General features: G+C 54.4%; 1 protein-coding gene across 2 annotated transcripts in view; it reads left to right on the plus strand.

The window, feature by feature from the left end:
* The first annotated feature begins 5,589 nt into the window (after positions 1 to 5,589).
* Positions 5,590 to 18,926, plus strand: part of LOC105497360 (protein kinase N1) — a 40,720-nt gene continuing 27,383 nt past the window's right edge. Inside the window, exons 1-3 of one of the 2 annotated variants that reach the window (XM_011768480.3) lie at positions 5,590 to 5,826; positions 14,383 to 14,683; positions 16,720 to 16,871. In XM_011768480.3, the coding sequence (XP_011766782.1) occupies positions 5,806 to 5,826; positions 14,383 to 14,683; positions 16,720 to 16,871 (474 nt within the window). In that variant the 5' untranslated portion in view covers positions 5,590 to 5,805. Of the gene's footprint in view, positions 5,827 to 13,517; positions 13,572 to 14,382; positions 14,684 to 16,719; positions 16,872 to 18,926 lie in introns of those variants that run through there. The other variant, XM_011768390.2, reaches the window with a different exon arrangement.

Genomic DNA, 18,926 nt, shown 5'->3' on the forward strand with positions numbered 1-18,926 from the left:
TACTCGGGAGGCTGAGGCAGGAGAATGGCGTAAACCCGGGAGGCGGAGCTTGCAGTGAGCCGAGATCGCGCCACTGCACTCCAGCCTGGGTGACAGAGCCAGACTCCGTCTCAAAAAAAAAAAAAAAAAAAAATAGAGACAGGTTTCACCATGTTGGTCAGGCTGGTCTTGAACTCATCTCAGGTGATCCACCTGCTTCTGCCTCTCAAAGTGCTGGGATTACAGGCACGCCCGGCCCAGTGGTGCAATCTTGGCTCACTGCAACCTCCACCTCTTGGGTTCAAGCGATTCTCGAGCCTCCGCCTCCCCAGTAGCTGGGATTATAGGCGTCTGCCACCACAGCTGGCTAATTTTTTTTTTTTTTTGTATTTTCAGTACAGATGGGGGTTTCACCATGTTGGCCAGACTGGTCTCAAACTCCTGACCTAAGGTGATCCACCTGACCTAGCCTCCCAGAGTCCTGGGATTACAGACATGAGCCACTGCACCTGGCCAAGGTGAGACTGTTTGAAGAACATAGTGAAGGCTAATGTTGCTGGATGGGGGTGAGGAGAGTGAAGTGTTTGGACAGGTAGGCAGAGAAGTCTGACAAGACCATCTTGTAGACCAGGTAAGGAGTATGAAGTTTTTCCTAAGTCTTCTAGGAAACCAGGGGCAGGCATGTTTTCTAGCAGGGAGAAGCAGGGATGGTGATGGTGTGATTTAGGATTTCCAAGGCCCCTGAGTGAATTAGAGAGGGGTAAGAATAGCTGCAAGGATGTGCCGGTGCAGTTATCATGTTTTGTTGAGATTGTACAATTAGTGTGTCTCGCCCCAACGCTTTTTTTTTTTTAGTCTTGTTTTGTCTCCCAGGCTGGAGTATAGTAGCACGATCTTGGCTCATTGCAACCTCTGCCTCCTGGGTTCAAGCGATCTCCTACCTCAGCCTCCTGAGTAGCTGGGATTATAGATGTGTGCCACCACACCCGGCTAATTTTTGTATTTTTAGTAGAGGCGGGGTTTTGCCATGTTGGCCAGGCTGGTCTCGAACTCCTGACCTCAGGTGATCCACCTGCCTCAGCTTCCCAAAGTGCTGGGATTACAGGCGTGAGCCACTGTGCCTGGCAACCACCCCCTACTCCTTTTTTATTTTTAATATTTTTGAGATGGAGTCTTGCTTTGTTGCCCTGTCTGGAGTGCAGTGGCGGGATCTCAGCTCACTGCAACTTCTGCCTCCCACGTTCAAGCAATTCTGGTGCCTCAGCCTCCTTAGTAGCTGGGACTACAGGCATGAGCCACCATGCCAGGCTATGTCTCCCCGCCCCCGTTTTTTTAGTTTGTTTTTTGAGACAGTCTCGCTCTTGTTGCCCAGTCTGGAGTGCAATGGTGCAATCTTGACTTGCTGCAACCTCCGCCTCCCAGATTCAAGTGATTCTTCTGCCTTAGCCTCCCAAGTATCTGGGACTACAGGCGTTCACAACCATGCCCGGCTAATTTTTTTTTTTTTTTTTTTTTTTTGAGATGGAGTTTCGCTCTATTGCCCAGGCTGGAATGCAATGGCGCGATCTCGGCTCACTGCAAGCTCCGCCTCCGGGGTTCACGCCATTCTCCTGCCTCGGCCTCCCAAGTAGCTGGGACTACAGGTGCCCACCAACACGCCCGGCTAATTTTTTGTGTTTTAGTAGAGATAGGGTTTCACCATGTTAGCCAGGATGGTCTTGATCTCCTGACCTCGTGATCCACCCGCCTCGGCCTCCCAAAGTGCTGGGATTACAGGCGTGAACCACGACACCCGGCCCGGCTAATTTTTTTGTATTTTTAGTACAGATGGGGTTTCACCATGTTGGCCAGGCTGATCTCAAACTCCTGATCTCAGGTGATCCACCCACCTCGGCCTTCCGAAGTGCTGGGATTACAAGCTTGAACCACCGGACCGGCTACATCTCCCCTTTTAAATTGCAAAGTGTGGCTGGATGTGGTGGCTCATACCTGTAATCCCAGCATTTTGGGAGGCCGAAGCGGGAGGATCACTTGAGGCCGGGAGTTGAAGACCATCCTGGGCAACACAGTGAGACTTCATCTCTGCAAAAAAAAAAAAAAAAGAATTAGCCAGGCATGGTAGTGCATGCCTGCAGTCCCAGCTACTCAGGGGACTGAGGTGGGAGGATCACTTGAACCTGGGAGGTTGAGGCTGCGCTGCAGTGAGCTGTGATGTCACCCACTGCACTCCAGCCTGGGTGACAGAATGAGACTTTGTCTCAAAAAAAAAAAAAAAAGCCTGAACTGCAACTTTATTTCCAGTGCCACCAAACTCCCCAGTGGGTCTCCATAAATAATCATTCAGTAAATGAATGCGCGAAGGGTGGAGTGAGAATTTGGCTGTTTTCCCCAGGTCCATCTGGGGAGGCAGCCTGGGACCTCGCAGGCAGGGAAGGGAAGGCCCATCCCTGTGCAAGGTGGTTCCAGACAACCCAATCCCTCGGTCCCCACGAAACCTCACTCTGCCTTGTCCTCCTCATCTGTAGAATGGGTGGGCTGGAGAACCAGAGGGCGCTACTTCGTCTCTCAGGGAAAGAGCCATAGACATCCTGGCTTGATGATTGGAGTAAGGGGCTTCTCAGCTTACTCACTTGCAAAACTGGAGCAAAAGAACTAGTTTGGGCCAAGCGTGATGGCTCATGCCTGTAATCCCAGCGTTTCAGGAGATCAATGCAGAAGAATTGCTTGAGCCCAGGAGTTCAAGACCAGACTGGGCAATATTATGAGATCCAGTATCTACAAAGAAAAAAAATTGAAAAAACTAACCAGACATGGTGGCGCACACCTGTGGTCCCAGCTACCTGGGAGGCTGAGGCAGGAGGATTGTTTAAGCCTGCAAGGAAGAAGCTGCAGTGAGCTGTGATAGTGCCACTGCACCCCAGCCTGAGTGACAGAGTGAGACTCTGTCTCTAAATAAATAAATATCGGGCCAGGCGCAGTGGCTCACACCTGTAATCCCAGCACTTTGGGAGGCCGAGGTGGGCAGATCGCCTGAGGTCGGGAGTTCGAGACCAGCCTGACCAATGTGGAGAAACCCCATCTCTACTCAAAATACAAAATTAGTCGGCTGTGGTGGCGCATGCCTGTAATCCCAGGTACTCGGGAGGCTAAGGGTGGGAATTGCTTGAACCAGGGAGGCAGAAGTTGCGGTGAGTCAAGATCATGCCATCACACTTCAGCCTGGGCAACAAGAGTGAAATTCTGTATAAATAAACAAACAAACAAATAAATAAATATCAACTAACTAGCTTGCAGAGTTGTTTTTTGTTTTGTTTTGTTTTTGTTTGTTTGTTTGTTTGTTTGTTTGTTTTGAGAGGGAGTCTTGCTCTGTCCCCCAGGCTGGAGTGCAGTGGCGCCATCTAGGCTCACTGCAAGCTCTGCCTCCCGGGTGCACGCCATTCTTCTGCCTCAGCCTCTCGGGTAGCTGGGACTACAGGCGCCCGCCACCACACCCGGCTAGTTTTTTGTATTTTTAGTAGAGATGGGGTTTCACCATGTTAGCCAGGATAGTCCTGACCTCCTGACCTCATGATCCGCCCATCTGGGTCTCCCAAAGTGCTGGGATTACAGGCGTGAGCCACCGCGCCCAGCCCACAGAGTTCTTTTCTTTTCTCTTTTCTTTTCTTCCCTTCCCCTCCCTCCCTCCCTCCCTTCTTTCCTTCCTGCCTTTCTGACAAAGTCTTGCTCTGTCACCCAGGGGGTAATGCAGTGGTGCAATCTTGTCTAACTGCAACCTCCGCCTACTGGGTTCATGCCATTCTCCTGCCTCAGCCTCCCAAGTAGCTGGGATTACAGGCACAAGCCACCACACTCAGCTAATTTTATATTTTTTAGTAGAGACGGGTTTCACCATATTGGCCAGGCTGGTCTCGAACTCCTGACCTCCAGTGATCCACCCACCACCACCTTGGCCTCCTAAAGGGCTGGGATTATAGGGGTGAGCCACTGCACCCAGACATTTTCTTTCTTTCTTTTTTTTAGACAAGGTCTTGCTCTGTCACCCAGGCTGGAGTGCAGGGGCATCATGATTGCTCCCCACAGTGATGCATTCTCGGCCTCTTGAGCTCAAGCGATCCTCCTGCCTCAGCCTCCTGGTAGCTGGGACTAACAGGCATGCGCTACCATGCCTGGCTGGATGGATTCTAGATCAGAATATTCTCCTCCTTCTCTCTTTCTGTTGTTAATATCCCCCAAAGAGTTGCTCAGATGAAAAAATAAGAGAGAAAACATCGCGCCCTGGTTTCCGGGACGACTGAAACCACGCAGAGCCACGCGTAGCTAAGGTACCCACAGCCCACGGCGCTTCCTCGGGTCCCAAAGGGCGCCAATGTGCAGACACCGCCGCCAGGGAGCGCTCCCCGCCGGAGCCCCGGAGACCAAGGTTTGGCTCCCTCGCCTGGTTTCCGAAGGAGTGAGGGTCCGACGGCAGCCATAAACAAAGCTGCACGCTCTGCAGACCCCGGAGATCCCCTAGAAATTCCTCAGAGGCCTCCACTCTCCGCTTGGGCACGAGTCTGCATTTATGGAGCGCCATCTGCATGCAGCAGCCCCGAAAAAGAAGGCGGTGCCCATTTTATTGTGTGGAAAACTGAGACTCAGAGGCCACAGGGGTTCCCAGGATGAACAGCGGGTTGGGATTCAAACTTCTTTTAATAACAATAACGATAATAGAGGTCAGGCGCAGTGGCTCAAGCCTGTGTAATCCCAGCACTTTAGGAGACCGAGGCGGGCGGATCACCTGATCAGGAGTTTGAGACCAGCCTGGCCAATATGATGAAACCTCATCTCTACTAAAAATATAAAAATTAGCCAGGCATGATGGCGGGCACCTGTAATCCTAGCTACTCAGGAGGCTGAGGCAGAAGAATCGCTTGAACCCGGGGGGCAGAGGTTGCAGTGAGCCGAGATCGCACCACTGCACTCCAGGATGGGCAATAGAGCGAAACTCCGTCCAAAAACAGCAAAACAACAAACAATTACGATAACATTAAAAGTGACAGCAGCTAACACTTATGGAGCGTCTAGAGTGTTCTCAGCTCTTGGCCTGCACTGTCTCATTGAATTTTACCAACACCTAGGAGGTGAGCGCATCATTCCCATTTCACAGATGAGGTGCCTGGAAGGATTTGGCTTCCCCAAGGCGTAAAGCGCTGGCATTTGAATGCAGATCTGCCCAGAGCTTGTCTCCAGGTAACGGGGAAACTTCCATGCCCTTGAATAGGGGACCACAGATGCAGGCGTCCCGAGCTTGCAAATGCACAGGGGTGGGGTGGGGTGGGGGGTTATTGTGGTTTTTTTTTCAGGGGTTCTGGGAGGCCCAAAGGCCTCCGCCGCTCTCTGCTTGAACGCGGGGAACCGTTCTCCTCGGGTTCCCGCGCGCTCCAATGGGGGACCTCTCGGCAGCGTGCGGTCGTCGCAGGACCCGGAAAGAGGAATGGTGGGGAGCCGATCGGGGTGCTCCGAGCTCCGGAGACTGAGGGGGCGGGCGGGCGGGACCCCGCAGCCCCGGGGGCCTCTGGGAGCCCCTCCCCCTCGGCCCCGCCCCCTCCCCGGGCGCCGACCTCCGGGGTCACGTGACCGGGCCCGGCGGCCGCTGGGGCTGGAGGGCGCGGCGCGGGGACGCGGCGGCCTGGGCAGGCGAGGCGGGAGCCTAGCAGGCCGGAGCGGGCCGCGGGCCGGGGAGGGTCGCGCCGCTCCCGCCCCCTCCCCGCCACGCCCGGGGCGCACGCGCGCTCCTCTTGCCGCCCCTCCCTCCGCGCGGGGACCCCTGGCGGGCGGCAGGAGGACATGGCCAGCGACGCCTTGCAGGTAGGCGCACCTGCGTCTGGAGTCCCGGGGCGACCGGACGGCTCCAGGGGACCCCGCCCTCGCGCTCCCGGGGGAGCCCCCCAGCCCCCCGAACGGGACTCGGGTGGCGATGGCTAGGGCGGGGACCTCCGGAGCGCCCGGCGCCCCCTCCCTGGGCCGGGACTGTGGAGCCAGCGAGGCCCCCTTCTCGGCAGGTGGCGATGTGGACGGGGCTGGTTTGGGGGCAATCTCGGAGGCACCCCCCGCTGCACCCCCAAACTCGGCCTCTCCCAGAGAACTAGAAGGGGCGCGGCGGAGGCTCTACTTCGGGTGTCTGTGGCTGGCTGGGAGTCCCGGTGCCTCTCGTCCGCCCCCAAACTCATCCCCCTCCCCAGGGTTGGGTGCCCGGCAGGTGCCGCTCCACCTGGGGCAGGTGCCTGGCGCAGTGCCGTGGGAGGGGAGGAGGCCGCCGGGCCTGGCCCGTGCCCTTCCCCCGCATAACAAAGCTCCAGCCACCCCCGCCTCTAGACAGCTTTATAGTGTTCCAGACGCCACCCAGATTGGCACCTGTTGGCGGAAGTACCCGAGTCACTGCATTAGGTCGGGGGACTGGGGACCCCCGCTCCTACTCTTGGACTGTCAGGTGGAACCTTCTCCCGGGTGGGGAGTGCCTCAGTCAACAGGCCAGGGATGCTCCCATATATAGAATCCTACTTTTTTGCATGGTGGCTGGGCAGGGCTGGGTCATCCCCACCCTCCTAACACACACACGTGACTGGCACCAGCCTTCTGCCCAGCCAGATTCCCCCGTGCCACCTGGTGGGTATCACTGACCTGGACTCATCTTCCCCGTCTGTGACAAGCAGGGCCAGCGTGACTGCCAACCTTCTTTGGTTCAAGTGACCCAAATCTGAGAAATGTCTGTGCCTCGGTGCCCCCATTTGCACCTCACCATCCAGTTCATCGTCCTGTGGCTGTTGTGTAACTGGGTTCTCGTCTCCTTCTGCACCTGCCCCCTGCCCCTCTGTGTCTCCCCCGTAACCCCCGGTCCCTCCCACCTCCCCAGTCCTGCTGATGGCCTGCCGGCCTTGCCGAGGAGCTGGGCGTATCTGGTGTTGCCGATCACACAAGGTCAGACCTCAGGGCCGGGATGGGCCGGGGTCCCTGCCTCCACCCCCGGCCCAGGGAGGGCTGTGTAGGAATCCCCGGGCGCATGCATGCGCTTGGCGCGTCCCACACATGACCCAGACAGGCTGTGATTCCTGCAGTGAGGCTGGACCCACGCCCTGGTCCCCCCTTCCCATCTCCTCCTTAGTCTCTTCCCTCCTCCTGGTCATCCCTCTCTCATGGTTGCTTGGGCCTGCCGCCCTGTCCCTCTGTCTGTCCCAACGTGTGCCTGTCTGTTCTGTGTCCTGCAAACGGATGTCCTGTCCAGATTCCGGAAACGCCCAAGGCATTGAAATCTCCGGATGTGGGGGTCTAGGTCCCTGGCTGCTCTGGCAAGATGGGGATTCTGGGAGGCAGGTCCTCTGGGTCTGAGGTCTCCGCTCCATGGTGGGCAGCAGAGGAGCAGGGGTTCTCCATAGGCCAGGCCAGGCCCCTGAGTCCTGGGTTTGCCTTGGTGGCCCTTAGGTGACCTGTATGCCCTGGGAAGAAGTGAGTCACTCAGGGGAGGAGAACCCAGGAGCCCAGCCTCCCTCCCTCTCTGCATTACAGACCTCAGCTGCTGGAGGTGGGGCCGAGGGAGGCCACCTTTCCTCTCTGCCTGGACTTCCCCAGTTGAGCTGACCCCGCTCTTGGCTGTGTCCTCCTTCTGCCTGCTGGGGATGGGGTGGGGCCTGACTGAGTGAGGGTGGTATTTGGTGAGCCTGGGCTTAAATTCCGACGCTGACACTTCCTTGCTGTGTGTCCTGGGCCCAGTGCCTTCGCCTCTCTGAGCCTCGGTTCTGACCTAGGAAAAATGGGACTAAGAGGGTGTTCATGGGAGAGAGAGACCGAGACCTGGCCAGCACTTGGCAGGCGGGGCTGCTGTGAAGTCATTACTGGTAAGCGTCCTGGTCAGCAGCTCAGGGTGTGAATCTGTGTCCTTACTGATTGATTTACTTGTTTATATTTATTTATTTTGGGGGAGACAGTCTTGCTCTGTCACCCAGGCTGGAGTGCAGCGGTGCGATCCTATGTCACTGCAGCCTTGATTTCCGATTTCTGGGACTCAAGTGATTTTCCTGCCTCAGCCTCCCGAGTAGCTGGGACAAAAGGCACAGACCAACATGCCTGGCTAATTTCCTTTTACTTTTGTAGAGACAGGGTCTCGCTCTGTTACCTAGGCTGGAATGCAATGGCGAGATTCTTGTTCACTGCAGCCTCAAACACCTGATCTATAGGACTACAAGCATGTACCACCATACCTGGTTGATTTTTTTTTTCTTTTTTTTTTTTTTTTTTAAATTGAGACTGGGGTCTCTGTCACCCAGGCTGGAGTGCAGTGGCATGATCTCTGCCTCCTAGACTCAAGCGGTTCTCCCACCCCAGCCTCCTGAGTAGCTGGGACTACAGGTGCGCACCACCACGCCTGGATAATTTTTGTATTTTTAGTAGAGGCAGGGTTTCGCCATGCTGCCCAGGCTTGTCTTGAACTCTTGAGTTCAAAGTAACCTGCCCACCTAGGCCTCCCAAAGTGCTGGGATTATAGGTGTGAGCCACTGCACCTAGCCTTTTTTTCTTTTTTCTTTTTCTTTTTCTTTTTTTTGTTTTGTGACAGGGTCTCTCTCTGTCGCCCAGGATGGAGTGTAGCAAGCTCCACCTTCCAGGTTCACGCCATTCTCCTGCCTCAGCCTCTCAAGTAGCTGGGACTACAGGTGCCTGCCACCACACCTGGCTAATTTTTTTTTTTTTTTTTAGTAGAGACAGGGTTTCATGGTGTTAGCCAGGATGGCCTTGATCTGACCTCGTGATCCTCCCGCCTTGGCCTCCCAAAGTGCTGGGATTACAGGCGTGAGCCACTGCACCAGGCCTCTTTTTTCCTTTTTTGAGACAAAGCCTGGCTCTGTTGGCCAGGCTGGAGTGCAATGGCGTGATCTCGGCTCACTGGAACCTCTGCCTCCTGGGCTCAAGCGAGCTTCCCACCTCAGGCTCCCAAGTAGTTGAGACTAGAGGCACACGCCATCACACCTGGCTAATTCTTATATTTTTTGTAGAGATGGGGTCTCACCGCTATTTCCCAGGCTGGTCTGGAACTCCTGAGCTCAAACAATTCTCCGGCCTTGGCCTCCTAAAGTGCTAGGATCACAGGCAGAGTCACCACACCTGGCCAATACTTTTAAGATTTTTTGTAGAGATTTTTGTAGGTCTTGCTATGTTGCCCAGACTGATCTCCAATTCCTGACCTCAAACACTGCTCCTCCCTCAGCCTCTCAAAGCGCTGGGATTACAGATGTGAACCACCACACCTGGCCAAATCTATGACCCTTAACAGTAGGCTTCTCAGCCTTAGCACTACTGACATTGAGGGCTGGGTCATTCTTTGCAGTAGGGGCTGTCCTGCGCACTGCAGGGCGTTGAGCGGCATCCCTGGCCTCACCCTGATAGAAGCCACCTCCCTACCCACAGTCATGACAACCAAAAATGTCTCTGGATGTTGCCACATGTCCCTGGGTATAGGGAGAAAATCTCCCCTCCGTGGAAAACTGTTACTGGCTAGGCACAGTGCCTCACACTTGTAATCCCAGCACTTTGGGAGGCTGAGGCTGGCTGATCACTTGAGATCAGGAGTTCGAGACCAGCCTGGCCAACATGTGAAACCCCGTCTCTACTAAAAATACAAAACATTAGCTGGGCGTGATGGCACGTGCCTGTAGTCCCAACTACTCAGGAGGCTGAGGCAGGGGAATCGCTTGAACCCGGAAGGTGGAGATTGCAGTGAGCCGAGATCGCGCCACTGCACTCCAGCCTAGGCGAAAGAGCAAGACTCTGTCTCAAAAAACAAAACAAAACAAAATAACAAAAAAATACTACTGTTACTTCCTTGAGCCTCAGTTTCCTCATCTGTGAAGTGGTGAGATTCTTGGCAGCTACTCAGGATTAGTAGAGAGGGGTTGGGAAGATGGTGGGAGTGATACACTTGGTCTGTGGCATTCCTCCCTGGGGGCAGCTGCTCTTGCGATCCCTCACGAGCCAAGGATAACATTCCTTGGCCAGGCACGGTGGCTCAAGCCTGTAATCCCAGCACTTTGGGAGGCCGAGACGGGCGGATCATGAGGTTAGGAGATCGAGACCATCCTGGCTAACCCAGTGAAACCCCGTCTCTACTAAAAAATACAAAAACCTAGCCGGGCGAGGTGGCGGGCGCCTGTAGTCCTAGCTACTCGGGAGGCTGAGCCAGGAGAATGTCGTAAACCCGGGAGGCGGAGCTTGCAGTGAGCTGAGATCTGGCCACTGCACTCCAGCCTGGGCGACAGAGCGAGATTCCGTCTCAAAAAAAAAAAAACAAAAAAAATTCCTTGTCTGTGAAATGGATGCTCCCAGCTGAAGGAGATAATGCCAGGGGGCTATTTCCTAGCCGGTATTTGGAATCTGGGTGCTCTTGTTTTAAATCAAGGCCCCGGCCACGGGGCAGCGACTCACACCTGTAATCCTAGCACTTTTGGAGGCTGAGGCAGGAGGATTACTTGAGGCTAAGAGTTTGAGATCAGCCTGGGCAACATAGTGAGACCCTATGTCTGTGAAAAATACAAACATTAGCCAGGTGTGGTGGCACATGCCTGTAGTCCCAGCTGCTTGGGAGGCTGAGCTGGGAGGACTGTTGGAGCCTGGGAGGTAGACACCGCAAGGAGCCATGATCACACCACAGCACTCCAGCCTGGGTGACAGAGTACGACCCTGTCTCAAAAAAAAGAAAAAAATGTACATGACATATTCAACTTTATTGTAAAGTAGCTTTGTGTTAGATGTTTTTGCCCAACTGTAGGCGTGGGTAAGTGCTCTGAGCACATTTAAGGTAGGCCAGGGTGAGCTATCATGTTTGGTAGGTAAGGTGTATTAAATGCATTTTTGACTTATGATATTTTCAACTTATGACAAGCTTGTCAGGAAGTAACCCCATCATAAGTTGTTCTTGAACGTTACTGGGTGCTTAGCAAGTGGTTTTGTAGGCCACTGATTTGGGGCATTCATTCATTCTTTCTTTCTTTCTTTCTTTTTTGAGATAGAATCTCACTCTGTCGCCCAGGCTGGAGTGCAGTGGTGTGATCTCAACTCACTGCAACCTCCACCTCCCAGGTTCAAGCGATTCTCATGTCTCAGCCTCCCAAGCAGCTGGGATTACAAGCATGTGCCACTATGCCTGGCTAATTTTCAAATTTTTAGTAGAGATGGGGTTTCATCATGTTGGCCAGGCTGGTCTCGAACTTCTGACCTCAAGTGATCTGCCTCGCTCACCCTCCCAAAGTGCTGAGATTACAGATGTGAGCTACCACACCTGGCGTGGTTTTGGAAAATTTTTTTTTTTTTTTTTTTTTTTTGAGACGGAGTCTCGCTCTGTCGCCCAAGCTGGAGTGCAGTGGCCGGATCTCAGCTCACTGCAAGCTCCGCCGCCCGAGTTTACACCATTCTCCTGCCTCAGCCTCCCGAGTAGCTGGGACTACAGGTGCCTGCCACCTCGCCCGGCTAGTTTTTTTGTATTTTTTTTTTTTTAGTAGAGACGGGGTTTCACCGTGTTAGCCAGGATGGACTTGATCTCCTGACCTCGTGATCCGCCCGTCTCGGCCTCCCAAAGTGCTGGGATTACAGGCTTGAGCCACCGCGCCCGGCCAATTTTTTTTTTTTTTGAGACAGAGTTTTGCTCTTGTTACCCAGGCTGAAGTGCAGTGGCGTGATCCTGGCTCACCTTGACCTCAGCCTCCTGGGTTCAAGCAATTCTGCTTCAGCCTCCCGAGTAGCTGGGATTATAGGCATGCGCCACTATTTTTTTTTTTTTTGAGACAGAGTCTCGCTCTGTTGCCCAGGCTGGAGTGCAGTGGCGCGATCTCGGCTCACTGCAAGCTTCACCTCCCGGGTTCCCGCCATTCTCCTGCCTCAGCCTCCCGAGTAGCTGGGACTACAGACGCCCGCCACCATGCCCGGCTAATTTTTTGTATTTTTAGTAGAGACAGGGTTTCACTGTGTTAGCCAGGATGGTCTCGATCTCCTGACCTCGTGATCCGCCCGCCTCGGCCTCCCAAAGTGCTGGGATTACAGGCGTGAGCCACTGCCCCCGGCATTTTTTTTTTTTTTTTTTTTTTTTTTTTTTTTTTTTTTTAGTAGAGACAGGGTTTCTCCATGTTGGTCAGGCTGCTCTCGAACTCCTGACTTCAGGTGACCCACCTACTTTGGCCTCCCAAAATGCTGGGATTATAGGCGTGAGGCACCGTGCTTGGCCTGGTTTTGCAAATTCTTATCCCAGTCCCCCAGTGCTGTCCCCTAATTGTGTTGGCCTGAGGGAGGTGCCACTGGGCTGGCTGGGACCCTGGACCTCTCAGCTATGGTCAATAACAGTTGGTGACTGGACTGAGAGGAAGCAGGAAGTTGGGACGGCCCGTCTGCAGGAAGGGGGCCTCGCCTCTGAAGAAGTGGCTGTTCTGACCCTGAAGGAGAAGCCGGGGACAAGGGGTGGCTGAGAGAGTCTGGCTGTAGGGACATATGCAGATAGTCGCAAGGCTGGAGGTCTGTGGGAGCATGGACGCGCTGCAGGGGCCTCGGGGAGCGTGCATACGTGTGTGAGCATGTGCACACGCATGAGCATGTGGGCTGTGCCCTCTCAGGCAGGTGGGAGTGTGTCTTGTATGGGTTCTAGAGTGAAACTCATAAGCACTTGTATGTGTTTGCAAATAAGTGCATATGTGGTAGGCATGGGAATGGGTACACTGTGAGCCCATTTTTCAGGCATACACCTGCAGGTGTAGAAGTGTGCACCTGTGTGTGGATCTTTGTTTCATCCACACACACAGGCATGGGAGTGTGCACACGTGTGAGCCTGTGTTGCAGGCACACACCTGCAGCCATAACAGTGTGCAAACACAGGCCAGGCGCGGTAGTACACGCCTGTAATCCCAGCACTTTCAGAGGCCGAGGGGGGCGGATCACCTGAGGTCAGGAATTCGAGACCAGCCTGGCCAACATGGTGAAACCCTGTCTCTACCAAAAATACAAAAATTAGCTGGGCGTGGCGGCACATGCCTGTAATCCCAGCTACTTGGGAGGCTGAGGCAAGAGAATTGCTTGAACCTGGGAGGCGGAGGTTGCAGTGAGCCAAGATCGCACCAGTGCACTCCAGCCTGGTCAACACAGGGAGACTCCATCTCAAAAAAAAAAAAAAAAAAGAAAAAGAAAGTGTGCAAACACTTGTGACCCTGTGTTCTGTGCTATCCACATATGTATTTGAAAGTGTTTGCACACTCAAGTCAGCCTCCAGAGCCTGCATCCCCTCATGGATACACCATGAGTGTGTGAATGTACAAACTGCCTACACTTTGGACATTCTCTAGGGACAGGGAGCAAAGACTGTCCCTGGGTTTCATCTAGAAGAGCAGGCTTGGCCCCAGAGGTGGCTGAAGGGAAGGTCCCTTAGATGCCCTGGAGTTGGCCCCGCGCGAGGGGTGCTGGGAGTTGACAGGAAAGAGGAAGTGGCGGCCGAGAGGCCCTGGTGGGGCTGAGGTTCAGGAAGAGGGCGGAGCCCTCAGCCCGGACCCAGGATGGCGGAGGCCAGTACCCCCTCGGAGCAGGAGCTGGAGGTGGGGTCCAGGGTCCCTGTGGGGGCAGGCAGAAGGGGACCCCAAGTGGCATAGGCCAGTAGTCCTTCCCTGGGTACCTCTCTGTTTGGGAACAAGGAGAGGAGATGGGGCGCTGGCCTCAGAGTTCTCTGTTTGGAGGATGAGACTATCCAGGGCCCTTCGGGGCTCCCAGGTTGGGGAGAGATAGGAGGAAGGAGTCCAGGCTCTGCTCTTTAGGGTCCCAGTTGTTGAAGACAGGAGAAGAGCAGATGAGGGTCTTCAAGACCCCATAGTTTGGGGGTACAGCAGAGAGAAGACTTGGCCTGCCCTTGGGATGCCTTGGTTTTGGGGGTGTAGCCAAGGAAAGATGAGGCCTGCCCTCGGGATGCCATAGTTTCAGGGTACAGGTGAGGGAAGATGGGGCCTGTCCTCAGGACCCTGTAGTTTTGGGGATACAGCAGAGAGAAGACAGGGCCTGCCCTTGGGCCCTTAGTTTTGGGGAGCAGCAGAGAAAAGAAGGAATCTTCCCTTGGGACCCTCTCGTTTGGGGGAGGCAGCAGAAGGGAGACAGATCTTATTCTTGAGACCCCCTTAATGTGGGGGACCTGGTGGTGGTGGGGGTGACAAGGCCCTGCTCTTGAGACCTCCCAGTTTGGGGAGGTCAGGAAGCAGTGGCAGGGTCTCATCACCTTCCAGTTTTGAGAGTCAGAGGAGGTAGAGCAGGCCCTGTCTTGGGAGCCCCAATCCAGGGCAGAGGCTGGGCCAGGCTGGCTGCGTGTGGTCTGCACCCAGAGTCCTCCTAACCCCACTGACCCTGCTGTGTCCCCTGCAGAGTGAGCCTCGCAGCTGGTCCCTGCTAGAGCAGCTGGGCCTGGCCGGGGCAGACCTGGCGGCCCCTGGGGTACAGCAGCAGCTGGAGCTGGAGCGGGAGCGGCTGCGGCGGGAAATCCGCAAGGAGCTGAAGCTGAAGGAGGGTGCTGAGAACCTGCGGCGGGCCACCACCGACCTGGGCCGCAGCCTGGGCCCCGTGGAGCTGCTGCTGCGGGGCTCCTCGCGCCGCCTCGACCTGCTGCACCAGCAGCTGCAGGAGCTGCACGCCCATGTGGTGCTGCCCGACCCGGCTGCCACCCATGGTGAGCTGGGATGCCTCTGGGGATGCGGGACTCCAGGCAGGGGCTCCACGGCTCACTGGCTCACCCATGGTCTCCAGAGCCAGGTTAACCCATCTCCACGGACCCCCAGGGAGACTCATGCCATGACCCACGCAGCCACCAACACCCAGAGAGGTGCATACAGCCATACCAGCACCCGGTAACACTCAAGACTGTGCATGCTGTCACATGAATACCTCTAGACACAGCCACGCCAACACCCAGGCAACATTCAAGGATGTGCACACACTCACACAAACACCTAAAAGAACAGCCACACCAACACCCAGGCACACCCAAGGGTGCACATACTGTCACACAAATACCTCCAGACACAGCCACGCCAACACCCAGGCAACACTCAAGGATGTGCACGCGGTCACACGAATACCCAGAAACTCTCACAATTACATGGATGATGCCCAAAGACTGTTTATTTTTGTTTTTGTTTTGAGACAGGGTCTTGCCTTGTCACCCAGGCTAGAGTACAGTGGTATGATCAAAGCTTACTACAGCCTCAATTTCCTGGGCTCAAACAATTCTCCTACCTCAGCCTTCCAAGTAGCTGGGACTATGGGCATATACCACCATGCCTGGCTGATTTAATTTCTTTCTTTCTTTTTTTTCTTTTTGTAGAGACAGGATCTTGGTATGTTGCCAGGGCTTGGCTAGAACTACTGGCTTCAAGTGATCCTCCTGCTTTGGCCTCCCAAATGCTGGGAATACAGGTGTGAGCCATTGCACCCAGATTGTTTTTTAATTTAAAAAATTTTTATCGGTTTTACATTTTTTTTTTTTCTTTTTGAGACGGATTCTCGCTCTGTTGCCTAGGCTGGAGAGCAGTGGTGTGATCTCAGCTCACTGCAACCTCCACCTCCCAGGTTCAAGTGATTCCCCTGCCTCAGCCTCCTGAGTAGCTGGGACTACAGGCATGTGTCACCATGCCCGGCTAATGTTTGTATTTTTAGTAGAGATGGGGTTTCACCATGTTGGCCAGGCTGGTCTCAAACTCCTGACCTCAACTGATCCACCCACCTCAGGTGATCTGCCTCCCAAAATGCTGGGATTACAGTTGTGAGCCACCTCGCCCAGCAGTTTAAATTTTTTCTGCGGGGGTAGGGGGACGGACAGAGTTTCACTCTTGTCACCCAGGCTGAAGTGCAATAGCACGATCTCGGCTCACTGCAACCTCCACCTCCCAGGTTCAGGTGTTTCTCCTGCCCCAGCCTCCCAATTAGCTGGGATTATAGGCATGAGCCACCACGCCTGGCTAATTTTTGTATTTTTAGTAGAGACGGGGTTTTGCCATGTTGGCCAGGGTAGTCTTTAACTCCTGACCTCAAGCAATCCGCCTGCCTTGGCCTCCCAAAGTGCTGGGATTATAGGCGTGAACCACTGCGCCCAGCCTCAGTCATTTCTGCACCCAGGGTCCCCTCGAGCATCACACCACTCTCCAGAGACTCATGCAGACACATGCATCCGGATGTGCCAACACCCGGAGACTCAGTCATACCAACCTGGAGATCTGAAGTCACAGTTGTAGCAACAGTCAGAGATGTACGCAGAGCATCTCCCAACACCCACGATCTCAGTCATCCTAACACATGGCGTCTCACAGAGTTACACTAACACCTAGGGAGACACACACTCAGCCATGCCAATACCCTGCAGCTCACAGATGGCACCACTCCCACACCCACAGGCTCACACAAGCCACGTACGTAGTTACTAACGGGCCTCCCAGATGCAGTGGACCCAGCACCAAGGACACACTAAGACACCTGGGTGCTCGCCTGCACTCTTTCATCCTGAGTCCTGCCCCAGCCCCGAGAAGTTTCCCCGGGTGGGTGGGTGGGTAGACTGCTGGGCCCTGGTGTCCCTCTGCCTGCCTGCCTGCTGGCTCCCAGCTCCCCCTCCCCGTGCCTCAGGGGCAATGCCCAGGCTGGGCTGAGGATGAAGCCTCCCAGGCAGACCGAGGTGACCATGCGTGATGACTCTCTCCCACCTGTGACCTGTAGATGGCCCCCAGTCCCCCGGTGCGGGCGGCCCCACTTGCTCGGCCACCAACCTGAGCCGTGTGGCGGGCCTGGAGAAGCAGTTGGCCATTGAGCTGAAGGTGAAGCAGGGGGCGGAGAACATGATCCAGACCTATAGCAATGGCAGCACCAAGGTGAGGCAGCACACGCACACACGCCGTGTGCACACACCACACCTGCGCACGTACAGTCCACCCACACGTGCACACCCACCCGCATGTGTACACATCTGTCCCCGTGTGCACATGCCCACTCGAGTGTGCACCCACGCCTGTACGTGCACACACTGGCATGTACCCCCACATCTGTACATGCACACACCTACCTGCATGCATGCACTCACCCACATGTACACACACGTATACACCCACACATGCACACACCTGCATGTGTACACACCCTTGAACGTGCACACACAGCTGCACGTGCATGCACACTTGCACACATCCACATGTGCATATACCAGCATGTGTACATACACCCCCATGTGCACACACACCTGCGTATGCACACACACCTGCCTGTGCACCCACATCTGCATACGCATTTGCAGTGCACACGCACATGTACACACCCACATGTACACACTCACCCACTCGTGTATCTGCACACACACTGCACATGTATACAGCTGTATACATGCACAGGTGTGAGCAGATCACAGGCTGGGGGCATAGGGTGTAGCCTACAGCTGTCCCCATGGGAGGCTGGGAGCCTTTGGATTGGGGACACACTGGCTGATGGGTGTAACCTGGTGTCAGGACTAAGGCACAGGCAGCTCATGCGGGCATATGGGAAGCGTGACTATGGGCGATGTCAGACAGACATGTGGCAGATTGTCTCCCCTCCTCCCATGGTCTCCTGCAGAGCCTCAGGCCCATCCACAGTCAGGGCAACATGCAGCCTCTCACTGCTGATGGTGTCTTCTGTTACAAGCACACACAATCATGTCAATACCTTGACACACACACACCATCATAACATCTAGACACACACACACACATGCTGTCATAACATCTAGAGACACATACACACATGCTGTCATAACATCTAGAGACACACACACAGGCTGTCATAACATCTAGACATACACACACACATGCTGTCATAACATCTAGAGACACATACACACATGCTGTCATAACATCTAGACACACACACACACACCATCATAACATCTAGACACACACACACCATCATAACATCTAGACGCACACACACGCTGTCATAACATCTAGACACACACACACACGCTGTCATAACATCTAGACACACACACGCTGTCATAACATCTAGAGACACACACACACACACACACACCATCATAACATCTAGACACACACACATGCTGTCATAACATCTAGAGACACACACGCACATGCTGTCATAACATCTAGACACACACACACACGCTGTCATAACATCTAGAGACACACACACACACACACACCATCATAACATCTAGACACACACACATGCTGTCATAACATCTAGAGACACACACACACATGCTGTCATAACATCTAGACACACACACACACGCTGTCATAACATCTAGAGACACACAGCGGTAACAACATCTAACAACACAGGGAGAATCCCACCACAGCCACATCTGGACACATACACACACTTACATTCATACCCAGAGACTGGTGCACACGGACGCACAGACACACACACATCCCCCATCCTGCCAGTCAGTCCCAGGAACACACAGGTCTCCATCAACACCCAGAAATTCTGACACCACAAGCACAGGCCGACCTACAGCTAGAGGATTAACGTCCAGACCCACAGGCTGGTGTGCGCCTGTCCTTCCACGTGAATGTCACATGGGAGGACAGACTGCATGGATTTTTTTTAATGACACTATTTTATTTATTTTTTTGAGACAGAGTCTCACTCTGTCACCCAGGATGGAGTGCAGTGGCGTGCTCTCGGCTCACTACAACCTCCGCCTCCTGGGTTCAAGTGATTCTCATGCCTCAGCATCCCAAGTACCTGGGATTACAGGCATGTGCCACCACACCCCACTAATTTTTGTATTTTTAGTAGAGATGGGGTTTTACTATATTGGCCAGGCGAGTCTCGAACTCCTGACCTCAGGTGATCTGCCCACCTCGGCCTCCCAAAGTGCTGGGATTACAGATGTGAGCCACCTTGCCTGGCCTAACATTATTTTATTT

Source organism: Macaca nemestrina, chromosome 20 (genome assembly GCF_043159975.1).
Source record: "Macaca nemestrina isolate mMacNem1 chromosome 20, mMacNem.hap1, whole genome shotgun sequence".
Classification (NCBI taxonomy): Eukaryota; Metazoa; Chordata; class Mammalia; order Primates; family Cercopithecidae; genus Macaca; species Macaca nemestrina.